Below are 27,972 nucleotides of genomic sequence, written 5' to 3'. Positions count from 1 at the left end.
AATCTCTCAAAAACATCCTGGATTCAAACCAAGATCCAGATCATGGGACTTTTTCTTGTCTCGTCAGACACCATCAATTTACCCCATTTGAAGCAGGTATAAGCAGAGACTGTATTATTAACTAAAAGCATCTTTGGTAGAAGTTGCATCCATTGGCATAGACATTAACATACACGCTGCTCTTTTCGATGGTTTTCTGCCTGAAACCAGTAGTCATTTATACCTGCTCCGCTTCAAAACCGAACCTGTTTAACTCTATTGCGAAAAAAGGCGAATGGCCAAAAACCAAGAAGTAATTTAAAATGTAATAGCAATCAGTAAACAGCCGTTGAGTTAAGCTGTTAACATCATTCATGTAATTTGGGTGATAACTTACGGTATGTAATATTATAGTAGTAGTACGTGATATTTTGTCTCTGATATTTGGACTGAACTGTTCTTCATAAACCACGTAGACAAGCTGTCATCTTTGATGCTCATTGAAGTGGGTGGTTCACCTGCTGTACAAGATGTTCAAACAGCAGAGTTCCTTGGTATCCGCTTTGGAATAATTTTACAATTAAAAGATACAACTGCTGGACACTTCGATGAGCTCCTGTGTGTAATTTTAGTTTATTTTCAAAATGTATGCTGCCTTTTCACAAATTTGATCATTTCATGAATATTTACACAGTAAATGAACTGATATTTATTGGCAAGACCAGAGAAGGTTTTGTAACCAAAGATGGTTATGACAGGTAATTCTGTTTGTGTAGAATTCTTGCACACCTCCTTCGGACAGGTGCATAGTGGAGTGGAACCCCTGGGTCAACAACGTAAAGACAAGTTGCAACGTTTTGGTCTACTGACCTTCAAGCAATTCAACAGTCAACTGCAGACTGTTGAATTGCTTGAAGAAGGTCAGAAGACCGAAACATCGCAACTAAACTCTGCAAATGTGAACAGTGTGCAGGAGCTTTCTTGCCTATGACTGGTAATTAAAAATGTCGGATCTACATGTAGAAGACTACACGAGAGGATTTGCTAGGTATCCATTCAACAGTCTCTACAATCATGTTGTACCTCTAAACAATGTCCAACGATGTGATACAAAAAAAATAGATCAGAATAGTACACCAAGAAATAAAATAGGATGTTTTTTATATATACTTTTTATTGTTTTTGAAAATGACTGTCTTATTATATGTTTACGTGGATGAACATGAGAGTTGATTTTACACTGGATGACCCCATAACATCAGAATAAATGCTAAGGCAAATCATTTTTGATGCAGGGGGGTGGGGTGGGGTGTGGTAGGGAAGGGAAGGGAAGGGAAGGGAAGGGAAGGGAAGGGAAGGGAAGGGAAGGGAAGGGAAGGGAAGGGAAAAGAAGTAGTGGGAATGGAAGGATTCAACCTTTGGAAGCTGTGTACTGTCGGAGAAGTGATGAAATGGTACTGGATTCTGTGACTTCTTCAGGTAGAGAACCTTCCATGTCTTTGATGGATGGATCAGCTCCAGTGTCCAGAAGCAGCTCCACAATATCCGCAAACTCGCATGCAGACGCTATGACAACCATAGGGGAAAAGGGGGAGGGGGGGTGTTACATTTAACATTGTGAATAATACAAGCGTACTGCAGAGAAATAAAACAAGTACTACAGTTTTTGTTTTGCTGTTTTGAACTTCTAATCTCTTTAGAGTATACAAATGAAGAATAAAATCTGTCTGTTTGTTCATGTCACGACATCTCATTTGTGTCATGAATGTTAAACACAGACTCCTTTTGTTTCTACTTGCTGTTGCAGTGGGCTCTCCTTGATAGATAGCGGTGTTGACAACGCCCTGTTTATAGGTCACTTATGTTAAATGGAAATTCAGAGAAACTAGTACATTTGGTTGGTGTTTATTTCCCATAGCAGTTAAGGGATCATCCGATTTGAAACTGTAAGTGCCCACTGAATGAAAAACACATATCGTAGCCCATTGACATTGCCATGAACCTGTGGTCGACTGCTGATCTTCAATTTATGCCCCCCACTGACAATCTGTGCAGTGCTAAAAGGGCTCCGTGGCAACCCTTAGAGAAATGGAGAGGGGAGGAGGGTTACATTTTCTTAACCCGGTTAACCAGTCTCAGCGCTGATGCAGAGAGATTCCGCTCGGCTCTGAGTGCTTTTTAACGCTGGCGTCAATCGCATTCTCCTTCTTTCGGAGGGAAAGACAGAAAAGCCCACCTCCCTCATCTCCTATGAAACCGGCTGATGTCAGCAAAAAAATGCAGATTGACAATGTGCCTTTTAACCTCAAGTAAACGAGGGTGGCTGGGGGGGTGGGACATAAGTATAAGAAATGGAAGGGGAGGCGGTGGTGGCGGTGGTGGCTAGCATATGTTGGATAGGATGAGGCTTTAGTGAGAGTGTGTGTGTATGTGTGTGTGTGTGTGTGTGTGTGTGTGTGTGTGTGTGTGTGTGTGTGCGTACGTGTGTGTATGTAAGGGGAGGGGGGCACTTAGTACAGGTTCCTGTTTTCTCCTTCCCCCCTCCAAATTGAATTTTATTTTCCTGTGTGTGTTGGGTCTCCGGGCTGTAAAACCCACTGGCCCCAGGGGAGCCATTGCGGAGAAGAACAATTTATGGAGTGCAGTAAACCCTCAATTAATCATTCGCCAACTATCGTGGCCCTAGTGCAAAGAGAGGCAGAAATGAATTTTCATTCTCCTTGTTTTTTTGTCTCAAGAGTTAATTGCTTCTTTATTATTCATGCATGTCTAGGCCTAACCTAAAAAAAATATCTATAGGCTACCTTATCCCAAGTGGCATCTCCCTGAATCTGATTTTTTTTGGTGCCCACGCGACACGGGTGGCAGAAACCTGCGCAGCCCTGTCCTATCCCTGGCTGGGACAGATGGGATAGCTTTACACCCAGGGCAAAGAGGCCAAGGGGACAGCCCACACAGGGTGGCGGGGAGTTGGGAAAGGTGGGACCGTGCGACTTGGAACCACTGTTGATTTCCTTGGGGAGAGCTATGGTGATTATTACACACTCGTACACACAGACGTAGAGACTCAGAGACAGAAAAGGGGAGGGATGAAAGCAACATTGATGGATGGAAGATCAAAAAAGGAAAGAAAAAGAAAAACCAATCCACTCCAATCTGGATTTCTGTGCACTACATGTTAGTGTGTGAGCAGCGGCTTTAGTCAGCTGATGAAATTCACACTTAATTTAGAGGGTCTTTTTGTGGGATTTTTTTCATCATGTGTCGTTTTCGCACCTAGTACCGATATTCACCTAGCACAGATTCTACCCAGTGAAACTCTGCCACTCTGCCAGCGCTTAACTTTAGAATTGAACCTACAATTCGACACGGGCATAATTCATGCAAAATGAAGGGTGGTTCTGTGCCAAGTTCATCGATTACGGCTACCACAAAAACGTGGAACATAAATGTTCTGATTAACCATGTGAAAGCAGTGGCAATCCATGGGAAATCGAAGTCAAACTTAACATTTGAATATCCCTTCAAAACCAAGCATGCCAATCAGTTCCTGTGGTTAGACGCCATCCCGTAGCAGAGCAGTCAATAACACAATCACACTGTAATGGGGTTGGTTAACAGGGTCATTGATCATGAAATGAGTGGACATCCCTAAATATGGACACTGTAAGGAATAATATTCTTCGAGAATGATTAAATAGAGAGAAGATTGCTGTTGGGTACACTACCTGTCTATCTTCAAACAAGACCTGAATATGTCTGTCTGTCTCGGTGTGTCGTGTCCACTCACACAGGTGTAACAGCGTTGGCAGATAATGAGCAGATGACATGATGACTTCATCCTCATTTCAATTCATTCATTGCTGTTTACTATCTACAATAAATGTTGTAGATGTTAGTCTTTACATTTTTGGTTGCTGGTCCACATTCGGACTTGGTACTTTGCAGTGTTAAATACCACGAAAAAAGGCCCAGCCGACATCAAACGCAATATTTTATTTCGCCTAGAGAGGTGCAGGACCTTACCAACACCCTTTGAGGTCTGTAAAGAGAAAAACTTTTGAGTCTATGGAAGAATGGGCAACATCCATTTTGGGGTTGCTCCTCTCGAAGTTAAAATTAAAAAGTATGCGTGCAGAGGTATAAAAATGCACAGATGCACCCTTTTTTCACTTGTACACCCCTTACGCAGATGGGAAAACCTCCCCAAATATGAAAACCCAAAGCACAGATCCAAAAACACACCGAAATGGTTGAGAAGGGGAGAACAATGTCCTAAAATAAAGTGTCTTGCAATGGTGCTGGTCATTAGGAGAAAGAATCCTGCATTATATATATACACAAGAGCTTAAACATGTTACATATGCCCTTTTTCTTGATTTTGTTGGAAATTGCAAAAATGAATGAAAATGAAAAAAGATCTGGCAATGTCACAGATTATTGTAAAGGGGTGCCAAATCGTTAGGGGTCCCAATATTGCTGAGCATCATCAATATGGCATCCTGGGTATAAAAAGGTCAAGGAGCAGTGTGTACCAGGAGGAGGTAAACTATTGTACCTTTATTTCTGTGTGTGTGTGTGTGTGTGTGTGTGTGTGTGTGTGTGTGTGTGTGTGTGTGTGTGTGTGTGTGTGTGTGTGTGTGTGTGTGTGTGTGTGTGTGTGTGTGTGTGTGTGTGTGTGATCATGAATAGTCTTACCATAATGTAACGCTGTCTGTCCTTCATTGTCCTGTGAGAAAACAAAACAGACACAGACTTGCTGAATTACATGCTTAAATAGAATAGAACCATACCCTAATCAATAACCAATCATGTGCCCAATGCCATGCGTCTGGAATAGCTAGTCAATAACACACCGTTACATGCTCTCAGCGCTCACCGAATCACTGCCATGTTGGGTCAAAATGGAAGGCAGAGCATCCCCACTCAGAAAGATTTTGCACGTTTTTACAAACATCCTAATCCTGTTCTCATGGATATTTAACTATTTGATATGGTGAAGATTACTTTGAGGAAAGCAATATCTACAAGCCAAATCAATAAGAACCATAGCTTAGTGGAGGGGATTATGTGTTCGTGTTCGATGATCTATATACAGTGAAAAAGTTAAACATTTTCACACCATGTTGAGATTTGCTCCAGATTTCAAGTACAACTGCTGTGGTCTCATTTCTTTTCCTCTGTGTGTAGACATACTGTAGGACTATACTATACGTGTGTCATCACCTGTTGGATGGATTGGTTTTCTGCCTTGTTGACTGTGCAGACAGATGCAGCCATTTGAAAGTACCAATCTCTTTGCAAGCCACTTCACTAACGACCTCCACAACTGCAGCTTATTATACATCTGACTTAATCCATGCTGTATGTTGACACTGATACTTTGCTACTTTGTTAATTTGTTGTATTTATCTCTTCTCTCTCCTCCTTGTACTAGTAGGGACACACAACTGCAAATTGAGCGAAGCAAGGTAGAATTCAGTGGTTACTTCAGACAGCCCAATGGCCAGCAGGTTGAGGCAGCCAATCAAATCAATTGAAACGTGTTTTTATTTGATTGGCTACCGTCAGGGAAATGTGCACCTCATTTGCATAGGAATACATCTGTCTCAACTTTTTCGCTTGACTTCAGCCCTCTTTGCTTGCCTTCGCTCCTCTTAATTTGCCCTGGAGGCACATGACTGGCTACGAATATTCCAGAGCAAGGTCGTTTCAATGTAACCTTTAAAAAAACAAAAAATTTGACTAAATTATTTTTTGAATACAAACACTCGTTATACGTACAGCATTTGTGCTTGGAACACTTGTACTGCATTTTAGAGCAAACTTTTTTGGGATGGAAATGAATGAGAACACAAGCAATCATCTTCCGACAGAGAATGACCTGGTGCAGTGTTGCCAAACCTTTGTTGTCTTGTGTTCCCCATAAGCCTTTCTGCCACCATGACTACCACCTCTTCCCCTATATACTAATGTCAATATGCTCCATACATTTGCCATTGTTACATTTTTCCACATCCCCCCTGCAATGTGCCCTCTTACCCCTCGTGATACACGCAGCCCTGGTTGGGAATCACTGACCTACTGGGTATTTACTGAACGCCCCACAAACCCCAATGCATTAGTCTGGACACAGATAAGGTGAGTGAGGATACCGCTGTCTGTCCTCCTGTGTGAGAACAGGAGTAGACTAGCAGGTGTTTACTGAAATGCCCATAAGCAGGATGATGTGCACAAATACATACAGAAATAATTAAACTGTAAGGGGTTTAGTGGCTCTAATCTGCTTTCACTAATCTGGTGCACCAGTCTCCACCGACCGAGGCCAACGGGGTGTGTGTGTGTGTGTGTGTGTGTGTGTGTGTGTGTGTGTGTGTGTGTGTGTGTGTGTGTGTGTGTGTGTGTGTGTGTGTGTGTGTGTGTCACCAGCCCAGCAGTTGGAGTACAGATGGAGCCCAATGAAAGCTCTCTCTTGTTCTGTCTCTGCAGTAAAGGACGGGGGAAATTCCCACAGCAATAACACATCTCTACATATACACAATGCACACGCACTTTAGAGGTCCAGTTTGACATTTTAGTAGTTTATTTCCACAGTCTATGTTGCCCATTAACAAAATTTATGTATTTCGCGAAGAAAAACAAAAAAACAAAACACAAACAAAACACAAGCATTTAATGGTCTGACCAGAGAAGATTTTGTATTCAAAATTTGTTTACAAAAATTTGTGTCCAGATCAATTTGTTAACGAGTGGAACAAGTGGAAATTTTCATACATAGAAATGTATGGTGTGGTAGTAATTATTTATGGAAAAAGATGATATTTGTGGGGGCGCTGTGGCGCCGCGCGCATGCTAAGCCCCCCACATTTGCTTGCATGCCCAAGGGTTGCACACAGGGTTCGAATCCGGCCCGGCTCATTTGCCATCCCTACCCCGTCTCTCTCTCCACATTCGCTTCCTGACGCTCTTCGCTGTCCTATCTCAAATAAAGGCGAAAAAGCCCATAAGAAATACATTAAAAAAAGATGATATTTGTGAATTGGCAACATAAAACTATGGAAATGAACTACTAACTCATAACTGCATACTCTTTAACCTCTGAGCTTGTCATCAATTCAGTCCATTCGTCGATTCATGTATTTTTCATTTAAAAAGATGTAGACGGCACTGGTAGTATGTAGATCTAAGCAGCTTTTTCCACACACAAGGAAATCAACGGCCAAAAAACCAAGCTCTTCCTTCTTATCCTTTCTTATCATTGAAATAGTGTCATTTAACATAAAATGCTGAAATCATTGTAAAACCTGAGGGAAACACTGAGATGGAAACCATCAAAGGTGAGAAAGGAACCAACCACCAAGGTTTTTTACATTTCCAAGACAAGACAATCTGACACCTGACCAAGGCATATCGGGGCATGTGCCCAAAGCTAATGGAAGCCTTCATCCCTTCACATTCATCCAAATCACACATACATCCATATTTATTTATCTCTCTCTCCCTCTCTCTCCCTCTCGCTCTCGCTCTCTCTCCCCACATTTAGCAGGCGCACTAATATAGCCAGCTAATTATGATTTCTGATCAATGGTTGGAGATGGAGTGGCCTTCTAATATCCAGCGGGAGTGTGGTGGAGAGACCCAGCAGAGGGACATGGGCGAAGGCAGCAATCAATAAAAGTTACCTGCATTCATATGCATACCATATTAAGATCAGCAGGTACCACTGATCACAGTGAAACATGGAGGAAAGAATGGAAATGGCTTTCTTTATGAAGTGCCACAATCTGTTTGTCTTTCAGGGAAAGGTGCTTTATTTTAGTTGACACACATGCCACAAATTGTTCCGTTTGTGCGAGATCTCTCATCTAAGTAGTTGTGACTGCTCATCAACCCAACTCAAGACTATTTACCTCACATTCTTGCCATCTGAAATAACTTTTAAACCGCTCCTCCACAATTTGGAATGGTTTGGTCTGGCATGTTATTCCCTGTAGAGTGTGTTTGTGTATCAGTTGGGGGTGCATTAAAAGGATCAGGAGAGCAGGGTTATCTAATTCAATCTAAGCTACTTTCTACTGCGGTCAGTATTAACCCTGCCATTGCCACTGTGAGAGGAAGCCTTGTGCTGAAACAAGTGACCCTCAGGGTGTCCTTGATGTGCTGGAGCTGACGTTTCGCCTCCCCCAGTCACTGTAGGTGAGTATGCACGCTTGTTTAGAGGCTCAACCACACAAGCTATCCAGACAGATGAATTTAGTCCAAGAAATATGTATCATTCTAAGGACAATTTCTGTTAAAGGAACCTGGAAAACATATGTTCATTTTAGATGGTCTCCAGATGGGATATGCTTCCAAAAGCATTTTAAAAGAGTTTGCTGTTAAGCATGGCCTCATGCATGTCTTGTCTTCAAGTCTTCGGCAGGGGTTAAGCCCTTCATAAAGGGAAAGGTCCCTAATATCATTAAATAGTAATGATCAGAGAGGTCCACTCTTCCATGCAGGAGAAAAGTAGGACAGTAGCAAAACATGTTCATTTAGTTACACAACAGATATCATCAGAGTAAGCTAAATTACACCTAAACACACAATATGTGAATGTGCTGTTTTGTAATATTCTCCTCCTCCTTCTGCATGTACTATGCCTCCTGATGTATGCTGTGCCTAAGATACTAAGCGTACATTTATGCATGCATCTCTAGGAGGGAGACTGCAATCCCGATCATAATTAGCTTATGGGGTTATCGTGGTGGCATAATTACTAATGAAGCACCAGAACAAAGAATGGAGACATTCATTTATTCTGGGTGCACAAGGCTATCTACACACACACACACGCACACACACACACACGCATGAAAAATATACCTTGGTATTTGATCTGACAGACTATTGTGTGCCTAGGCCTTCTCTTAAAGAATGAAGGGTGGGCTTACATGCTTGTTCCTCAGAAAGAAACAATCCAGCTAAATCTTGTTTGTTTTTATGCATTTTCATTCACACAAATATTTAGGTGATTCATATTTTGCATAGTAGAGAATACATAATGGTCTGGGAATTGCCCGGAAATAATAATACTAATTCACTTTTGCGGATGTCATAAAGCTCAATTGACATTCCAAGTTCTGTTAACATCTGTGCAATCACCCAACAGCAGTCACTACATGGACATACATTGAGTAGATACGAAGAGGAAGCAAACCAGTGGCTGCCTGGTTGGAATGCCAAAACTCTATAGGAGGGGAAGGTGGTCAACATATGCGGTAGCTACAGTAGCCATAGCGATGGCAGTCAGGTGCACTACGCCATCTCCTTGTAGAAGTGAGACTGCGCAGCCACACAGGCAGGTCTTACACATGCTACCACCCCACCAACACCCCAGGCACCTTGTGAATGACTTAACTTCACGTGAGAAAGAGATGAAACACTATGTGACTACCGTAGCTACCATGGAAGTCCATGGACAAACTGATTATCAGTGGTATTCATGTGAAATTCACAAATTTGAATGCAGCCGTTACCTGAGGAGTTGTCAGGCTGGGCTACTGTGCCACTAAGATGGAGGTCACCATGACCAGAGTAACCCGTAATAGCATGGTAGAAATGTTGACAAGAACAATCACCGTTTCAATTTCAAGTATATATATATTAGCATGGTGGTATAGCGTACCGTACACAGTGAGCCTTTCCAGCTACTTGTACAAGTCTGACAAAGTTACCCCGCAGGCACAATTGCAGCCAACAAATTAATGTCAAAGCTGAAATGGTGGTGCGTTGTTTGAACAAGTTCATTTTTGTGCAATTAAAAGACCAAATCCATTACAACAAAATGAAATACATATAACACACATTGCTATTAAACATGGCCTTTTGCGAAAGGTTTCATTGAATTTTTAAGTTACACTTATTTTAAGAGCTTTTCAGTTTGTGTAGGACCATCTATACTTTCTGAACAAATTCAACACAATACCACAATAGTACCAAAAACCATGGTACAGTACTCATGTTCACAGTAACTTTTTTTTTTTTAAGTTAAATGTACATATCCGGACACCCATACCACTAAGACAACTCCCATCAATGAATTGGCTAATAATGCCAATCTGATCAGTGTGGTTGGTTGACCTTGGAATTAAGAATACTTAATTGCATTATTCACATGTAACTGAACAGGCTGAGCTCAATGCATCATAGAGCATGATCAAACAGATGGAGAGTTCTATGAACATGTGTTGCAATTCCTCTGCAGTGCAGTGGCCTAAATACTAGCTGAACTAGAGAACTGGTGGTGGGAGTATGTGTGTGTGTGTGTGTGTGTGGGGGGGGGGGGTATTTGAATAATCAGATGTCAGACAGTAGGATTAGAGGAGGACAAAGTGCATTGGCATCTGCAACCTCAAGCACGGTGCACACAACTGATGATTTTTTTAATGATACTACTGACCTGAACTTACCAGTTAAAGCAATACAGCACCACTTGTGGTAATTTACTCATTTTACACCTGTCGAGGTAAATAACTGCATTTTATTTTTCTACTGATCTCCTAACCATTTGCTGCAACATGATCTCACAGAATTATGTGAAATGATGAAGGACCATTGCACACAAAATCTGTGTTTGTTTCACTGATTTTCCCAAAATTCCACCATGGGAGTGATTTCTCTATATTCCCACGACTCTATGTTCCCATAGTCTTGTGTTTCAACGAAGGTTCTCTCAGGATCTTTCTAATTTCAATGTTTTTTTTTCTCAAAAAACATTTCACACTGACAGGTTAGGTTAGGGATTGTTTTGGTTTGGGCAAAACTTCAATTGCCATTGCATTCTTTTGTAAAACAATTGAATTTGGTATGGACTGACTGGAAAAGGTAGGCTATCTACCACAGGATTAGAAGTTTTCTAATGATAGACGCAACAATATTGTGGGAATATATAGCATGACTTCCTTGAGTCCGTCACGGTTAACAGATACCACAGATTTCATGTCCCGAGGGTCTGTGTTAATATCACAGAATTCTATGAGACCAGGCTATTCTCAGAGTCTGGTGATATTCCTCCTAGCTCCAAGCCAGTGTACATCATTGAACTGGATCGGAGCACCTGACTAGTATTGAATCACTGATCCTATGTGAGCTTGGAGCTAAAAGACACTCAATTTATTTAAGTCACGGATTCTCTGATGGAGAACAAAGAGGCAGACAAGCTGGGACTGGGTTCAGAAAAGAAAATGACCCATCACATTTGTTCCAGCCAACACACTCAAATCATTCAGCTTATGGTATAGGTAGGTAAAGTAATTAGTGAAATAAATCACCTGTTTTGACAGTACTGTACTGGCAGAAGGAATACATGGCATACACTTTCTCAGTCCAGTTTGTCGGTTTCTGAAACTAAACCATAGGTACCATAAGTGAAGACAGATGTTTGATGGGATTCAGGTCTGAACTCTGGGCTGGGCAACCTCCATCTTATTCTGATGAAGCCATTTTTTCGTTGATTTAAGTGTAAACTTATGCTTAGGGAAATTGTCATTCTGAAAGAGGAAGTTCCTCTTCATCTTCAATTTTCTAACAGGAGGCCGAAGCTTTTGTGCCCCCACTGACTGGTATTTGGAACTGTTCATAATTCCTTCCACCCTGACAAAGGCTCCAGTTCCAGCCTTCACTGTAAGTATGATGTTATTTGGGTGATGTGCAGGTTTTTTTTCTCTTTTTTTCTTCAATTGAAAAAGGTTCACATATTCCTTTGGATTTTTTCCCTCAACTTCTTTTATTCTTTTTATTTATTCAATGTCATGATGACATCTCAACCTTGTGATTCACTCAGATTCACTAACAGACACAGGCTTGACTGTTTCATTAACAACACAGTGTTATTTTTAAGCCAAACATAAGGACTTACCATTTGTAATTGTGTCCAAAAAGTTCAACCTTGGTGGAGTTAATTTGGCAAAAAAACATCTGAAATCTCCCACATGCATGTGGGAACATGTGTTATGGTCTGATGAAACTGAGGTTGAACCTTTTGAGCTTAATACAAAAAGGTATTTTTGGCACAAAAACATCACTGCACACCACCCAAATAACACTATACCTACAGTGAAACATGGTGATGGCAGCATCATGCTTTGGGGCTCAACCACATACTGGTTGGCTGTAAGACCAGCCTCACTCAAGACGGACACACTTGGAGACATAACCAATAGGGCTGTAACGATATTGGATCGAACCGAGAAATCGCGATTCTCAGAGTCACGATACTGTATTGTGATGTAAAAGGGCAGTATCGTGATATGCCCTTTTAAAATTTTGTTGTCCTTCAGTCCAGAAAACAACCATATGATACAATGTAATTGTGCTTCCAAGCTTCAAATGAGATATATTTCAAAAATCGTGGGGTGTATCGAACCGTAGGTCAAAAATCGTGAAACGAACCGAATCGTGAGTTGGGTGTATTGTTACAGCCCTAATAACCAAGTTCTCAAGTGTTTGGTCAATAAACTTGAGTGCAAGAAAGCAGCAATTAACAGCAAGGCTGTCAGAGCCCAGAATATGTACACCCACCAGCCACGGTTTGTGCGGGAGGAGGACAAGCATAGAGGGATGTTCTCAAACAGCGATCTGTCCCCATTGAGTGCAGCCAGGGACTGGCAGATGAGAGTGGACCTAGAGCAGAGGCTCATCTTCCCTCTAGAGATTGCAATAACAACGCTGCGTCCAGACATCATCCAGTGGTCTAACTCTTGCCAGCTTGCCTACATCATCGAGTTAACAGTGCCCTGGGAGGATGCTCTTGAAGAGGCCTTTGAATGCAAGAAGCTGCGTTATTCCGAACTCACAACTGAGCCAGAGGACAAAGGCTGGAAGATATGGGTACGTCTGGTGGAGGTGGGCTGTAGGGGCTTTGTGGCAAGCACTACAGGAACGCTCTTCAGGGAAGTTGGCGTCAGGGGGCAGGCACAGAGGCAAGCCATCAAGGAGCTGGCCAATACTGCAGAGAAGACAAGCCATTGGCTGTGGCTGAAGAAAGGCGATTCCTTGTGGGCTGCTAGGAACAGCTAGCAGCGGGACACACACCCAGGCTTGATCAACCTGTGGTGGGCCTGCCTCAGCAGAGGGTGTAGTGATAAGTGGCCGAAACACCCAGTGATGCTCAGGTACACAACTGACGATGTGACCAGCAGCAACAGCTGTATAGCGCCCAACCTTCCTACAAGTGGTGCGATACTAGGGATTTAACATCAAGTCCTTTCAATGAATCTGAATCACTTCAGCTTCACTTCAATTCAGGAACTGGGGCCTTAGTCAGAGAGGAGGGAATTGTGAGTAGTTCCAAATACCAGTCAGCGTTGGCAGAAGAGCTTCGGCCTCCTGATAGAAAGTTGAAGATGGAGAGGAACTTCATCTTTCAGAACCACAATTACCCTAAGCACACATCTAAATCACACATCTCATCAATCATCAGAACAAGATTGAGGGTGTGTAACGGCCCCGACAGAGTTCAGACCTGAATCCCATCGAACATGTCTCTGGGGCGAAGTGAAGTGGGGCTGCACAGGAGATGCCCTCGCAGTCTGTCAAATTTGTAGTGTTTTTGCAAAAGAGGAGCAGGCAAACATTGCCATATCAAGATGTGGCACACTGAAACTATTAGCTGAATAATGTGCATTTTTCCATTTTCCCCTTTAAAGTTTTGAGTTCATTTTTCAACTGTAATGTACAGGTTAGAGTTTATATTAAAGGTGGAAAGAGTTGAGTTAGTTTAGAGTTTAAAGGAATATTTATCTCACCGTCATGTTTTATATCATGAAAACCTGATATTTTGAACAGGGGTGTGTAGACTTATCATATCCACCGTATATGTATTATATGTATGCCGTGTGTGTGTGAGCGCGCGCGCGTGCGCGTGTGTGTGTGTGTGTGAGCGCGCGCGTGTGTGTGTGTGTGTGTGTGTGTGTGTGTGTGTGTGTGTTGACAGGTGGTCTCTCAGCTGATCTATGGTTGTTCATGCAGAGCAATACCTATTGTAGGAATACTTGATCCTGGATTAAACCTGGAATACAGTGCAGTTTGCACGTCCGGGCACTCAATGAAACAATCATTTGATTAATTCAAAGCTTTTCAACTAGAGGTATAATACCTTAACCCACTCACTCCTTTGTACTCTTTGATCAATCAACAAATTAAAAATGATAAAAAAAAATGATTTTATTTAATGATATTAGGCTGGGATTAGGTCACATAAAACTCAACATAATTAAAAAGGGATTCTAATCCCTTGTTGTTGGAACAGTAGCGTGGGAACCCATGTGGCTGGTTCCACATAATCCATATAGATTGCGTGTGAGACACCTTTCACTTTCAATAGCATTGAAAGTGAAGATAAAAATGTATTGAAAAAAAAAACTAAATTTTGGGACTGGTGCAGAAAAGGCGCCAGCATGTTTGGGGTAATGTACATCGCCAATCAACAATACTTACAAAACCTAGCGATTCATAAATGACCACTGGGAATGTCAGCAAAACAAAGGAACATGAAGTGTCACTACACTACCACAGAGAAGCACATACAAATACTATTGCAGAATACTATAATAGATACAAGTATTGAATGTGGCATCACAAAGACATACTATGCATCATTTGGTCACTGACAAACTGACATCAGTTTGGAAACATTGGATTTTGGGACCCCCCCGTCCATCTCCATCCTGATTTATTCATCTTCTTGATCGGCTGTTTTAATAACAGAGTGGCTTTTTGTTAATGGTAACACTTACCTTGCATCCGGTTAATAGACTGTTCATAATGTACATATTCAGTATATCGCAGTTCTATATCTCATGTGCGATTACAGTGCTATTGGCTCTCATGGCATTCACTTGGTTTCGTCACTGGTCTGAGAAAGTGGTTTCTTAAATTTTGTGTTCTGATGCACAGCATGTCAAGTACACAGTTGTTGTATTGGAAACTTCCACTGGGGTGTTGCATACATTAACCCTTTGAGGAGTCTGGACTTTTTTTGCCAAAATTCTTCTAGAATTTTACATGAACATTCAACACATCCCATAGAACACAGCTGCTAAAATCCCACAGGGTATTTGTGACCAACTAAAAAGTTTTGTTAAGTTCTAATCACATGAGATGCTTTGTCACTGAGATGATGTATTTTTGTACTTCGTTTGTGTACACTAATGCTAAAATCAGTAGGCAAATCACTGTCGTGCACAACATGCATCTCTGCAACATTACACATTTCAGTTTTCTTGTATTTAAAACACATAAAACACAACAACCACTTCTTCTGATTAAATGGGACGTACAATAGAAACAATTTGCCTGATTACATTCCAATTGATTTTTTCCCTCCATCCTCTAGATCTGTAAAGCCCCAGATCAAACAGCAGCATATCACTTTATTAATATCCCAATGGACAATTCAGACAGCTTAAACACAAAGACAAATCTGTCCTTAAATCTGTCCTGCAATTTTCAAAATTCACTTCAATGTAGATACTGTATGTAGACCTTATTTAACACCACTACATCTGTGCAGTTTCATGACAATGTGCTGCTGTCTATCATTTCAATATTCAACCAGAGTTTACCGTCATGGGCCAGCTACAGTGAAGTGAGAAAATACTAGATCATTGGAAAACTGTTCTTTCCTGGACAAAAAAAACGCATTTAACAAAGGAGATAGATGCAAAAATTACTTTCTTCTATTATTTTCTGCCTCACCAACTGTGCCTTATGAAACAACTCCAAGTTACATGCACTTGCACGAGGCATTTCCACATTGATATTTTTCAGTCACCCAAGTTATATGCATGTATGCTGTAGAATAGTTAAGAAAGACAACTTGTGAGTTGATTGAAAAATTTGGATAATTTCAGTGAACTAGACCAACTGAATTCCAGATGAAAATATTCTAAAATAAGGCACCTCCTATTTGACTAATACTACTCTATTTGACTTGTCTTCTGTTATAAATTATATTTTTAAAAAGGCATCCAGAAATGCAGGATTTATAAGATGACCACCTGTCTTTTTAACAGGCTATTTCTCCATTTCACTCATTTACGAATAAATGAGAATACAAAATTAATGGAAGAAGGCTTGGATGGCAGACTAAATGCTAGCAATGCATGTGCACAGTTCATCATCACAAAGGTAGCCGAAAATAGCAATTGTAATACTTCCTCTTTTCCTCTGAATGGTTGTATTGTCACGAGGGTGACAATTCGATGTATAAGGTTTGGCGTTTTAGTTGCCGTTTGATGTGGCTAATGAGTAGTGAACCTTTCGTTGTAGTCAGTAGAGGGAGCCTTGCAAGAAAACCAGTTGATGCGTAGCGCTTGACAGCAGCATGCTGTACCAGTTGTAAAAGTTCCTCGAACTTAAATCACGCGTAGAACTTCTTTGGAGTCACAAACTGTAATCTCAGACGGTATTAGCTCCATCAGCTCACCTCTTTTTGGGGTGTTGCGAGGGAGGGAGGTTTACTTACATTCTGCGCAGAATATGCTACTGTGCTTAGGCTATGTACAGTAGCATATCTCTGCGCAGAATGTAAGCCCGACCCCATTTATTTATTTGCATTTATTTGCATGTGATATTTAATGGTTTATACTACACTGTAGAAATATTAAGGTTCCTAAAATAACCCCTCATAGAGAGCCCAAAAGTTCCCGTAGGAAACCCAAAGGTTCTAAGAAGAACCTTCAAGTTTTTGGAAGAACCCCAAGGTTCCACAGAGGGCCCTTACAGGTTCTTCTATAGTGGCAATCAAAGGGCTCCTCAAAGAACCATTAGATGTTCTTCAGGTTGCCACTGCACTGTGGAGGAACCCCTGAAGGTTCTCACGTGAACCTTTTAGAAAACCTTGGGGTTCTTCCAAGCACCTATAGGTTCATCAGAGTACTATGTGTTCCACAAAATTGCAACTAAGGGTTCTTTGAGGAACCTTGTCATTTTTCCTGTAGTCAAAAAGGCAAAGTAATGTATGTGTACGTCATGATACTTCATGGGTTATACAATCCTAATAGGCAATGAGACTTACTTGGCTATTTATGTCAGCTTTGTTTGAAAGGAGCACAGACACCAGATCCTTGTGTCCACGATCACATGCCCAGTGTAGTAGGGCCCGTCCCTACACGAGAGCACAGAGAGGCCATCCATGTCATTAGCATAATAATACAGTGTATCACACAGCACACAATACAACACCCAAATATCACACAGCACACAATACAATACCCAAATATCCTATTAGCATGTTAATGAGCCACAAAAGTACAAGACCCAACGATCGCATGACACACAATAAAAAAACACAACATTACATCCGATTTAAATTCTCCGGGCATCTAGATTGCCAGTTGCCCAAATGTCACAAGGTTTATCTGATATCAAGTCATTGTATTGGTTATTATGAACGTGTTTCTACTAATCTCAGTGTGAGAACAAAACAGCAAGAGCCCATGTTGAGTAGAAATATGTCTTCTGAAGGCCTAAACAGAGCACAGCAAAATACTGCAATAAAATGTTGATCAACTTGAGGGACCTCTGTGAAGATGTGGGAATATCTAGAGCGAACATGAACATTTTGCTCCAGACTACTAGCCTGGGAAATCCCATGCTGCTTTGCACAATCGTTCCGACCTGAAAGACAGCATGGATGCTCGTCCCAAAGCACTAGCCTGAGGTAGGGAGCCAATCCGAGAGTGGGGAAGGATGGACGATTGCGTATTGCTCAACAAATGGAAGCTTTCAGCTTGTTTGAATACAACTGCTACAGAGTAACGTATATACACAAAAAATATGATGGACCGGTATTCATATTGGGCAATAAATGGCCATGGACAATCGTAAACCACACCTTCCCTACAAGACATTCAGTAGCACTTGCAATATGGTCTGATGTGAACCAGGCAGGCTGAATACACCTACCTATCCATCTATCCATCTATCTATCTATCTATCTATCTATCTATCTATCTATCTATCATGCCAAATATAACCCTTCTATATTGTACAGCTGTTACGCCATGGCCTTCAGAACATTGCAGAAAAAAGCAATGGCAGAACAAAATCCCCATCCCCTTCACCTACATCTGCTATGGTGCCCTTATGAGCAAGACAATTTTTAGATATATTTTAATGGGTTTTTGTGCCTTTATTGATAACAATGGCATAGAGAACAAATGGAAGAGAGATAAGTAGATGTGGGAAATGAGCCAGGCCGGATTCGAACCTGGGTCGTAGGGCTGGGAATCGATCCAAATTTCCGATTCGATCCACGATCCGATTCAATTTGATTCGATATCGATCTTCTGTATTGCTGGGTTGTCACTTTAACCCATTTATGTCTAGAATTCTAAGACCGGCTATATAAACAAAAATATCTCAGCATTTGATGCCCACACAAACATGACATACCTTGGTATGAAAGAAGCAAGCAGGAAACTTGGTATGAGAGAGAAAAGTGGGAAAAGACTGCCACTATTTACTTAAACAGGCCGTGTGTATTTGTGCATATAGCCTACATGAATGTGAAAGAGAGCTACAGGATGTGGTTGAGAAAATACCGCCTATAATCATCGGCAAAAGATCGATCCACAAAGTTGTGAATCGATGTCGCAATTTTCAATCGTGAATCGATACTGGATCGCAGATCGATCTTTTGAACACAGCTCTACTGGGTCCCCATGTGTGCAGCTCATAGCAGAGATTCTTTAAGTTTATAGAGATATGCCAACATAATAGGCTTCTATGGGCACCTAACGTGACCAGGTTCCGGTCTGCTTAAAGGGGCGTGTCATAATGCGGACAATGAGGATTGTTCAAACTGCCTTCAATACAAGGAGTAGACTATAGCGTGTCTGTTCCTTTGTAGCTACATTTATTTACACAGACTTGACAGCAATGAAACACAAATTGCCTCCTGTGGGCGGCTGCAAAATAAACACTTAAAACATGAAAGTAAATAGTAAAACAACCGTTTCTGTTAAACGCTGTCGCAGAAAACACACGTCACGGTACAGATCAGGCAATTTCTCTTCCTGATATGCGCATGTGCAGTGTGCAAAGAGCCCACATTGGGCAGGCGACGCGCGCTGGGCACCGACAAGCAGGTCAAACGAAGTGGAATGTTTCTATGGAGACACTATTCAACTGTCCCGATACAACTTCAGCGTCGTAGCTTGCAAGTGCAACTGTTGTTTTTGGGCTCATGTAAATAAATGAAGCTACAAAGCATGGACGGTAACACTTTATAATACCGACTCCTTGTTATGCATTAGTTATGGATTTGTTAAGCATTATTCAAACCTTAGATAACCCTTTGTAAAACATTTGTTAACCATTATCTCTTTATGGGCAGTCATGGGTAAGCGGTTAGGGTGTCAGGCTTGTAGCCCAAAGGTTGCCGGTTCGACTCCTGACCCGCCAAGTTGGTGGCGGGAGTAATCAACCAGTGCTCTCTCCCATCCTCCTCCGTGACTGAGGTACCCTGAGCATGGTACCATCCCGCCGCACTGCTCCCTAGAAGCGCCATTGAGGGCTGCCCCCTTGCACGGGTGAGGCATAAATGCAATTTCGTTGTGTGCAGTGTTCACTTTGTGCTGTGGAGTGCTGTGTCACAATGACAATGGGAGTTGGAGTTTCCCAAGGGGCTTTCACTTCACTTTCACTTTATTATTTCCCATTACTTAATCATGAACATACACTGTTAATGGTTTTTGATACTGATACATGTGTGTGAGAGTCGGGGAAGGATTGGCAAATGATACAGAAACCAATCATCATTTTCTAATCGTTCCCAGACTCTCTCACACACATGTATCAGTATCAAAAACCATTAGCAGTGTATGTTAATGATTAAGTAATTGGAAACAATAAAGAGATAATGGTAAACAAATGTTTCACGAAGAGTTATCTAAGGTTTGAATAATGCTTAAGAAATGCATAACTAATGCTAAACAAGGAGTCGGCATTATAAAGTGTTACCAAAAGGGGTTGATTGTTGTCAAAAGGCAGAGTGGCTCTGGTCGAGAGGATCAATCACAGCGGCTGCTACCACGGTTGTCTACGTAGCTCGTCTGCGGGCAGTCAGTTTTTTTGAGGTGCACAACAAGTGTCTGCGAAGGAGGGCAAAATCTCTGCGAGGCTGTCTGCAACACTGCACAGACAATTTGGTTTCTGAGCATAAACTGTGCTTTTGTGTGCGGTGCCACAGCAAGCCATTTAACCCCCAAGTGTTCCCCGGGTGCTGCAGTGAGCACCGACTCCCACTCTGCTACTTCCACTGCTCCACCACTGGTGCACTTACAATATTACAGCTACCTTGCCGCCAGTTCACTGGTTAGGCTCCAGTGACACACACACACACACACCATTTTGGACTTTCAGGTTCAGTACTGCCATCTGCTGTCTGATTTGATGTACAGCACAGCTCCTTGGAGCACTGAGTACATGCTATACACATATACACAATATAACTAATGCTCATTACCAAGGTTTTACAGTTTGTTTCTCCTCCTTCTCCTGTGATTGGCTTGACTGACTGAGCAGCGCACCTGGCCATTCTAACAAGCCTCTGTTATCAGCACCAGCTTCTCCACACTTCTCCAGAATTGGCATTGCTGGCTGTTACCTCTCCAGATTAGGATTTTGTTTGTATTAAATGATTTTAAAATGAGATTTATAATTAAGTTTGTTTAATGTCCTGACTTTCTTTGTCTTTGGTGCTAGCTGTGCACAATGAGTGCAAGAGTAAGGTCCTTTTATGAGTGATTCTCCGATTCGACTACGCTTTTAAGTCCATGGATTTTATTTGCCAATTCCACTAACTATTAACTGCATCCAATGATTATTTGGACATTAGAAAACATTTATCTTTCATATAATACAGAAAGTGTAGACATGGCATTATTTCCCTCAGCAAGAATGAATATTTAATACTGGTTTTGGGCGTTTTCATGCCGTCCTGTTTTCCAAATGTCAGATTCAGTCTTCATATTAGCATGTAAAGAAACTTGTTTTGCCCAAGACGATTGCAAATGTTGATTCACAGTAATCATCACAATATGACAAAACTGTCAGAAAGACCACTGTGTTTTCCATTATACATGAAATTTGCCATTTTGTGTGTGTCCACGAAAACTGTGTTAACCGTGTCACGGTCTGAAACCCCCTCCATAAATCAGTAATGGTTTGGTCTTAGGCCATACGAATAACATCACGTGATGTCATAACCTCTTTGGCAGGATATGGGAAGACTTTTTGGTAAGTTTTGAGCTCCATCCTTCCATAATTTAATCCATTCTTTTTCATGTTCTCATAGCGGGAAAAATGCCTGTCAACTGTGTTATCAACATATTCATAAGAATTTGAATTAGAAATCACATGTAGAAAAACACAGATAAAGCATACAGATACATGAATTGATTAAGGTGTTGTGGTGGAACTTCTGAGGTCCTCAGTTAGCACAACACCATAAAAATGGCTGAAATGTCAACCGTGTTACCGTCAATGGTGTTACAATTAGCTATGACAGTCAGGGTTGCCAGATGAGGCTGATGATTTCCAGCCCAAAAAATGTTCAAAATCTGCCTAGAAGCACAAAATCCCACCCAATTCTATTGATTTCTATGGCAAAAAGTGGGCAGGTTTTTCTGATAAATGCCATTTTTACCCGCACACGGCCATCCTAAGCAGCCCAATTGGGCGGGAACCAGCCCAATCTGGCAACACTGATGACAGTTGAGGAGGAGTATGTTTTTGCCAATTTATCTCCATATTGACAGACAAACAAACAAAATAATTTGTGTTCTAGGGAGATGGGTTTGTCTGCTTTGTTTTTTCTCCTAAAAAAGTGCCGACTTGTCCCCCTGCACTGTTGACCGTAACACAGTTGAGTAACACGGTTGACTGTTTTGAAAGTGTTTTTGAGCTATTGACCCCTTATGTGTTGGAAAAATCCTATGAACAGACACTCGGGATTATCTCTGGAGAAGGAAGTCTTGTGTAAGGAGGGTGACTAAATTCAAATCAGATGTTACAGGGATGTATAATGAAAAATGTGTCAGTCTGTATCACAGTGAATCATAAAATCCTACTTATGAAGCTCAACAATCACATTTTCTATATCAGTTACACAGATTAATGGCAACATTATTGCTAAGGGACATAAGCACTTTAAAACGTGTATTGTTTCAACTCTGTAGTATTTTATTTATGTTTGAAATGACATAGTATTTGTCCATAACACTGTTGACAAAATAATCAAGCAAATGTTCGCTTTCATTAGAGTATTTATCAAATGATTTAAGATTAAGCTTGGCAATTTGTTTGTTTGGAAACTTAAATATATTCACTATGTAAACATCTAGGTCATTTAGTTGAAAAAAAATACTGATAATTGACATTTTGCTTTTGCCAAAAGCGTAGGCGAATCGTAGAATCACTCTTATGTTAAAACATTGTTTTTAAAGGTCTTTAGCGGAGTTGAGACAAGGATGGTTTCTTTCACCACCCAGGAGGTAAACTAAGTGTTTAGAGGGAATACAAGGGCCAAGACAAGACCCAAAATATTTTTGCTTAAGACAAAGCTGACTAATGTAATGGCTATGCTGCCTACTGTTTGCTTCTTTAATTAACTCACCTCTTCATCTTTAGCATTGATATCCACTTTCTCTGAATGAATAGCCTTGGTGATGTGCTCAATGTTGTTCTCCCGGCAGTAGTCGAAAATATTCTTATCTTCTTCCCTGGAAAAAAGGAAAAGTATTGTTAAGTCTGTCTACATTCTATAGCATAATCTATATAATATTTCATTTTCTGAATGCCAAAACTTTTTAGTGATATTCACATTTTTTGAGCTGTAAGTGCAGAAATCCCCCCCACCCCCACCCCCAAAATGAGGATCGAAACGTTGGCTTGAAATTAAGTAATGAATGTGCTTTTGGAGCATACAACCAGTATGAAGACCACTCTCACATGCTGGGGTTTCATTTAGGACTTGTTGTAGTCTGTTACCTTATCGTCTCCTCTTGATAAAGTGAGCTGACAGCCGGTCCACCAAAGCCCATCATTCGTGCAGCACCTTTTCTCTCGGAGGTCTACGGCAGACATCATCACGATTAAACACGCCATTTCCTTTCACAATCCAGACATTTAATACCTGTTTACTCATTGAACTGGCACAACAAATCAAACAGTATTGACGTGCCACATGAGAAAGCATCTTAAAAAACGAAGAGAAAGTGGCAGAAGAGAAGGACATATAGTGTGTTTGTAGATTCAGTCTGAGGGTCTGGAAAGAGAATACCGCATGTGATTAGAAAAAAGAGCATTCCACTCTTGATGAAAGAACGAGTGCTCAGAATTTATGAACGGTTTGAAAGTCAGAGCTCTGAATATTGGGCAATCAAAGTACTTGGAGTGGCAGTTTTACGAATGCACCCATAACAAAGAAAAGGGAACTGGGCTACATAGGCCATGAATTATAATACTATACTTAGTAAGGTATTGCATTTCATGCTGTTGTTTGCTTTGCACAGTGAAACTTAGCAGGGCAAGCCTATTTTAGGATAACATGTAGCATGCATGCCTTACTGGCAATGTATATATAAACTGTATGTCGCTTTGTCTGTACTATTGTCTGTTGGGGTTTCTTTCATGGTGCTGCAACCACTCTGTTTCCGGGACAAATTTCACCCAGGTGGAGACTAATAAAGGAACCCAACCTAATAATCAACAGAAACTGCAAGTTGGCAACAGGTAAGGCAAGGCAAGGCAAGGCAAGGCAAGTTTATTTATATAGCGCATTTCATACACAGGTGCAACTCAATGTGCTTCACAAAGTTAACAAATGTAAATGAAAGGAAACAGGGAAGAAAGAAGGAAATGAATTAGAGTCAAGAAGCATTTAAAAACATTAAGATAAAACATAAGGTAAAAATAATAATAAAATAAAATAAAATGAAACAAATTAAATAAAAAATAAAAATAATAAGAATAAGTAATTTAAGCTAGGGGAAAGCATCTGAGAACAGCTTTGTCTTGAGTCTAGATTTAAAGCTATCAATAGTGGGTGCATTTTTTATGTCATCTGGTAGTTGGTATAAGTCAGCAACAGCTGTGTGAAATATCACAATAACTAGCAGCATTACTGTTCTCGTGCATTAACATCTCTGACTGCACATAGGAAGATGCCACTCTGTACTCAGCACTCCCAGCAGCAGTAAGCAAACGGCGTAGGTCAGAGGGCTTCGGCGTTCTGTTTTGTAGTGCGAATGTGCTCTTTGGTTAGACGTAACTTAGAGATGTATGATGAAATCCAAGGCACTCTTCGTCATCATTAAAAAGCTTTTAATTAAATGTAGCTAGTTCATAGTTGACATACTCCCAGCAGCAGGTTGAACAGGTGATGGTTAGGATGAACAGCACACCTGTTTCACCGCAGGATCCTAAGGAAATGGAGGAGTTGCTGATGGTTTTTTCAGCTCAGTTACAGAGCTACCTCCTTTGCATCAAATAGTAAAGTCAGAGGACTGCAACCTGCTACTTGCAATGGCTTACATCTCTCTCAGATATCGATCACCACCTGTCCATTATCACCTGCATTGCATTACATGTCTTTGTGGATGTGGACATGTCCATGCACTACTCATAGTCTGTAACAGCTTTCAGGAATTTATTGAGGGGGGCAAAACAAGGTTGACAAGACAGAAGTGGGTTTCTATGGGAACAACAATAGTGCTAATGTTCTACCAAAAAATTACTAAACTGAGTGGGCTTCTAATACTAACAACTTGTCACACAGGATGAACATTTTACAAGGATCTATAAAGTCAAGAAAATCCCAAACTGGCATTACGTTATCTAGTTATACACTATTTCACCTAGGCCTTAATATGCAAAAACATAGCTTACCAAATGCAGGGGCCTACAATGAGTTGTGGAACATTAAAAACTGGTCATGGTGCATGAAACAAGAAATAGATTAATTGAAAAGTAGAATGAGATCCTAGGAAAGGTCACTGCCTTTGTACAAGTTCCAGAAAGATGGGGTGGAGATGGTGGAATGATATAGTGTAGCTCACCAGCTTAAAAAAAAAAGGATAACTTCCTATCAGGTCGAACAGAAATACAGAAGTAAAGAAGAAGAGAAGTAACTTAATAAATATAGTGACAGTTTCAAGGACATGCTCAGCATTCTTTGGAAACAAGTTATGTAAATAGTAATTTTTTAAAACCATCTAAAAACAAAAACACTGCATGAATGGGGAAGGGAGGATAAGGAAGGCAAGAAAATACTGAAAAGTACAACTGAAGACGAGTAAGTTGACAATAACATGTAGATGCTTTTTTACCTTCCAACTTTGGGAGTCTGGGTCTAGAGACTTTATACACGCAACATATTCCTGCATAGCCTGTTCGGCAGCCATGTCTCCCAGCTGTTTCCACGCTTGCCTAAAAAGCAGTATCAGTGAAAAACAATGATTACCTGTGGAAGCATGTTTCACATGAATGTATGCACTGCGTTATGCCATATTATATCTAGCAGACACTTTTATCCATATCAACTTACAACAGAGGACATGTACACAACACATATGCATAACAAGGTTAGTACGGCTAAGGATGGCTAGATTGTCATGATGAGACTTTTTCTGGGAAGAGATGCTTCATGACGGTTGGGAGAGATGTATCTGTTCATGTATGGGTTTCTTTGTTGGGTTTTTTTGTGTTTTTTAGGGGCTTTTATGCCTTTATTTGATAGGACAGTCTGAGATGGTGACAGGAAGCGAGTAGGACAGAGAGACTGGGTGGGATCGGGAAATGACCCCGGCCGGACTCGAGCCGGGGTCCCCGTGGGCATGCAAGCCCAAATGTGGGGGGCTTGGCGCGCTGCACCACAGCGCCCCCCTGTTCATGTATGTTTTGATGCCAACTGAAAGAATGACAAGTTTTAGCAGCCTACCTCCAACGGTTTTAGAAATGATGTACACTTCCGAAATATAATCAGTAACTCCAACAGTACACACACACTCTCCAAGATCTGTAGCCCCAAAATGTAAAAAAAAAAATCTTGTTTTTCACAAATCTAGTTTTAAAGGCTTAATATATCTTAATATGTATAAAAAGTCAATGTATGCTATTTCTAAGTATAGAATGTGGTAGACAGGGTCATGCTGAAGGGATATGGCAATGTTATGGTCTGTATCTGTCTTCAAACTAAAGCTAGAGGTGTCCAAGTCTGCTTGTAAATTATGTAAGTAAATTCCTGGGTTTGAAAAGTGGGCGTGGCACCACAACTTTGGAGGGCCTCATCTCCAAAACTGGTAGGATGCTAAAACTTGGGATTCTTTCAGTTGACATCAACAGGTGCCTGTACAAGAAAAACGGGCAAATCACAGAGGGTCACCTGGAAGATTCTAGGGAATTGTGTGACATGGAATAACCCAAAAACAAATCAGTACCCAGATTGAAACCCATCCTGAAAGTGTAAAATCAAAATCTGTCCTTTTTCAGTTAGGCTGTTAAAAAAAAAAAAAAAAAAACCTCCTTGACAAAGGTAACAAACAACAACAGAGACGTGAACAGAATAATATAAAGCCTGCCCAGAATGTTAATTTACATTTTTAAAAAAAATCACCAGTCAATGTTTCTTACCATTTCCGCTGTCCCTCAAAATCAAAGAACCCCGGCTTTTCTGTATTGCACGTCCCATTCTTGGCCTGCAGGTAAACAAGGAGTAGTAGGGTCGGACAGTGTCAAACAAGATTTAGCACTTTGAGGAATTGTAAAATGTTATTAACGCATTACTGTAAAAGCATGTAAAAGCAGGTGCTTGAATCGTTTAGGAGTTGATCAGAGTGTTGCAGATTCAAATCCCAGGAAGAATGTGTGGCACCTAGCACTTGTTCAATGTAACCCCACTCCAGGCAGTGTAACCACTACTGCAGGCCTGCATCAGCAACTCTAAACAGCTTTAAAGCATCAGCTAAGTGTGTATTGTTCAGAAGGTCAACTTTTGTACCTTCAGATTATTGTACACGCCGTTTTTACAAGTTATTAAAGGGTTACTTACAATTGCCAAGTGGGATAGGAAGACAACAAGACATTCAAGTAATGTCATGTCATGCCATGTCATGTCAAGTAGGCAGGCAAATGTTGCATAATTTCCGCACAGAGCACAACTTTCAACATGAAATACAACGGTCACCCTTTTCATGATTATGAGTTACGGTGTGAATTTGAGTGTGATGGCCTAGGCCTTTATGTTAGCAGAGCATTGTTTGATAATCTGTTTGTGCTTGTGCTGTAAAGTCTGACAAATTGTCAGGGGGGGTCCGACCATTCATTAGTCACTAATGGTCCCCAAATCTTTAACAATGGTAACAATTTTCTGACAGTGTTGGTCAAAATAAACAGCATGCGTGTTCTTCTCATAATTGGCAGCCTCACATGGTGGGCACGTTTGACAACATCCTAAACGCACACAAGGCACGCGCCATTGCACAGCATCTCAGAAATAAAGCCACATTCACCTGTTTGTACCTAGCATACAGGTACAGCAGCTGTTCTCGACTGGCCTTTTGGACAAGCAGTCCAAGTCGGTCCGCTGCTGTTTGAAAGGCATCTTCCAGTTCTTCTCCTTCCAGACGACTGCAGTCTCCACCACAATCTAGCTGTCCCAAACCGATATCTGAGTCGGAATCCGAACATAGTGGCTCTCCAGTATCGGGCCGTGCAGGGTCTGTAGCAGTGCCATTACCTGAGCCACTTATGGAGTTCGGAGATGATGACTGTGATCGAGACGCCATACTTTCTACGTTTTTCTAAAAACGTAAGCGTTAACAGTCATCTAGCCAACTCTGGAGTCCTGTCCTGTCGCCAATTGCTCAATTTACAACCTCTGACAGAAAAAAAATCCCCAGAAATGACAACGAAAATAACCAACTCTTCCTTGTTTTTCTTCTTCTG

At 41.1% G+C, this 27,972-nt stretch overlaps 1 protein-coding gene across 1 annotated transcript; it reads right to left on the bottom strand.

The window, feature by feature from the left end:
• Window positions 1–1,128: 1,128 nt before the first annotated feature.
• acbd6 (acyl-CoA binding domain containing 6) lies at window positions 1,129–27,972 on the bottom strand. The gene is made up of 8 exons (XM_063200114.1): window positions 27,537–27,972; window positions 26,659–26,723; window positions 25,356–25,455; window positions 23,017–23,099; window positions 22,643–22,748; window positions 17,039–17,128; window positions 4,678–4,708; window positions 1,129–1,545 (listed from the first exon to the last, which is right to left on the bottom strand). The coding sequence occupies exons 1-8, from the start codon at window positions 27,810–27,812 to the stop codon at window positions 1,391–1,393; spliced, it is 906 nt and encodes a 301-aa protein (XP_063056184.1). The 5' UTR covers window positions 27,813–27,972; the 3' UTR covers window positions 1,129–1,390.

This window comes from Engraulis encrasicolus, chromosome 6 (assembly GCF_034702125.1).
Source record: "Engraulis encrasicolus isolate BLACKSEA-1 chromosome 6, IST_EnEncr_1.0, whole genome shotgun sequence".
NCBI lineage: Eukaryota > Metazoa > Chordata > Actinopteri > Clupeiformes > Engraulidae > Engraulis > Engraulis encrasicolus.
Note: the sequence above shows the minus strand (reverse complement) of the source record. Positions and strands in the feature narration are given on the sequence as shown.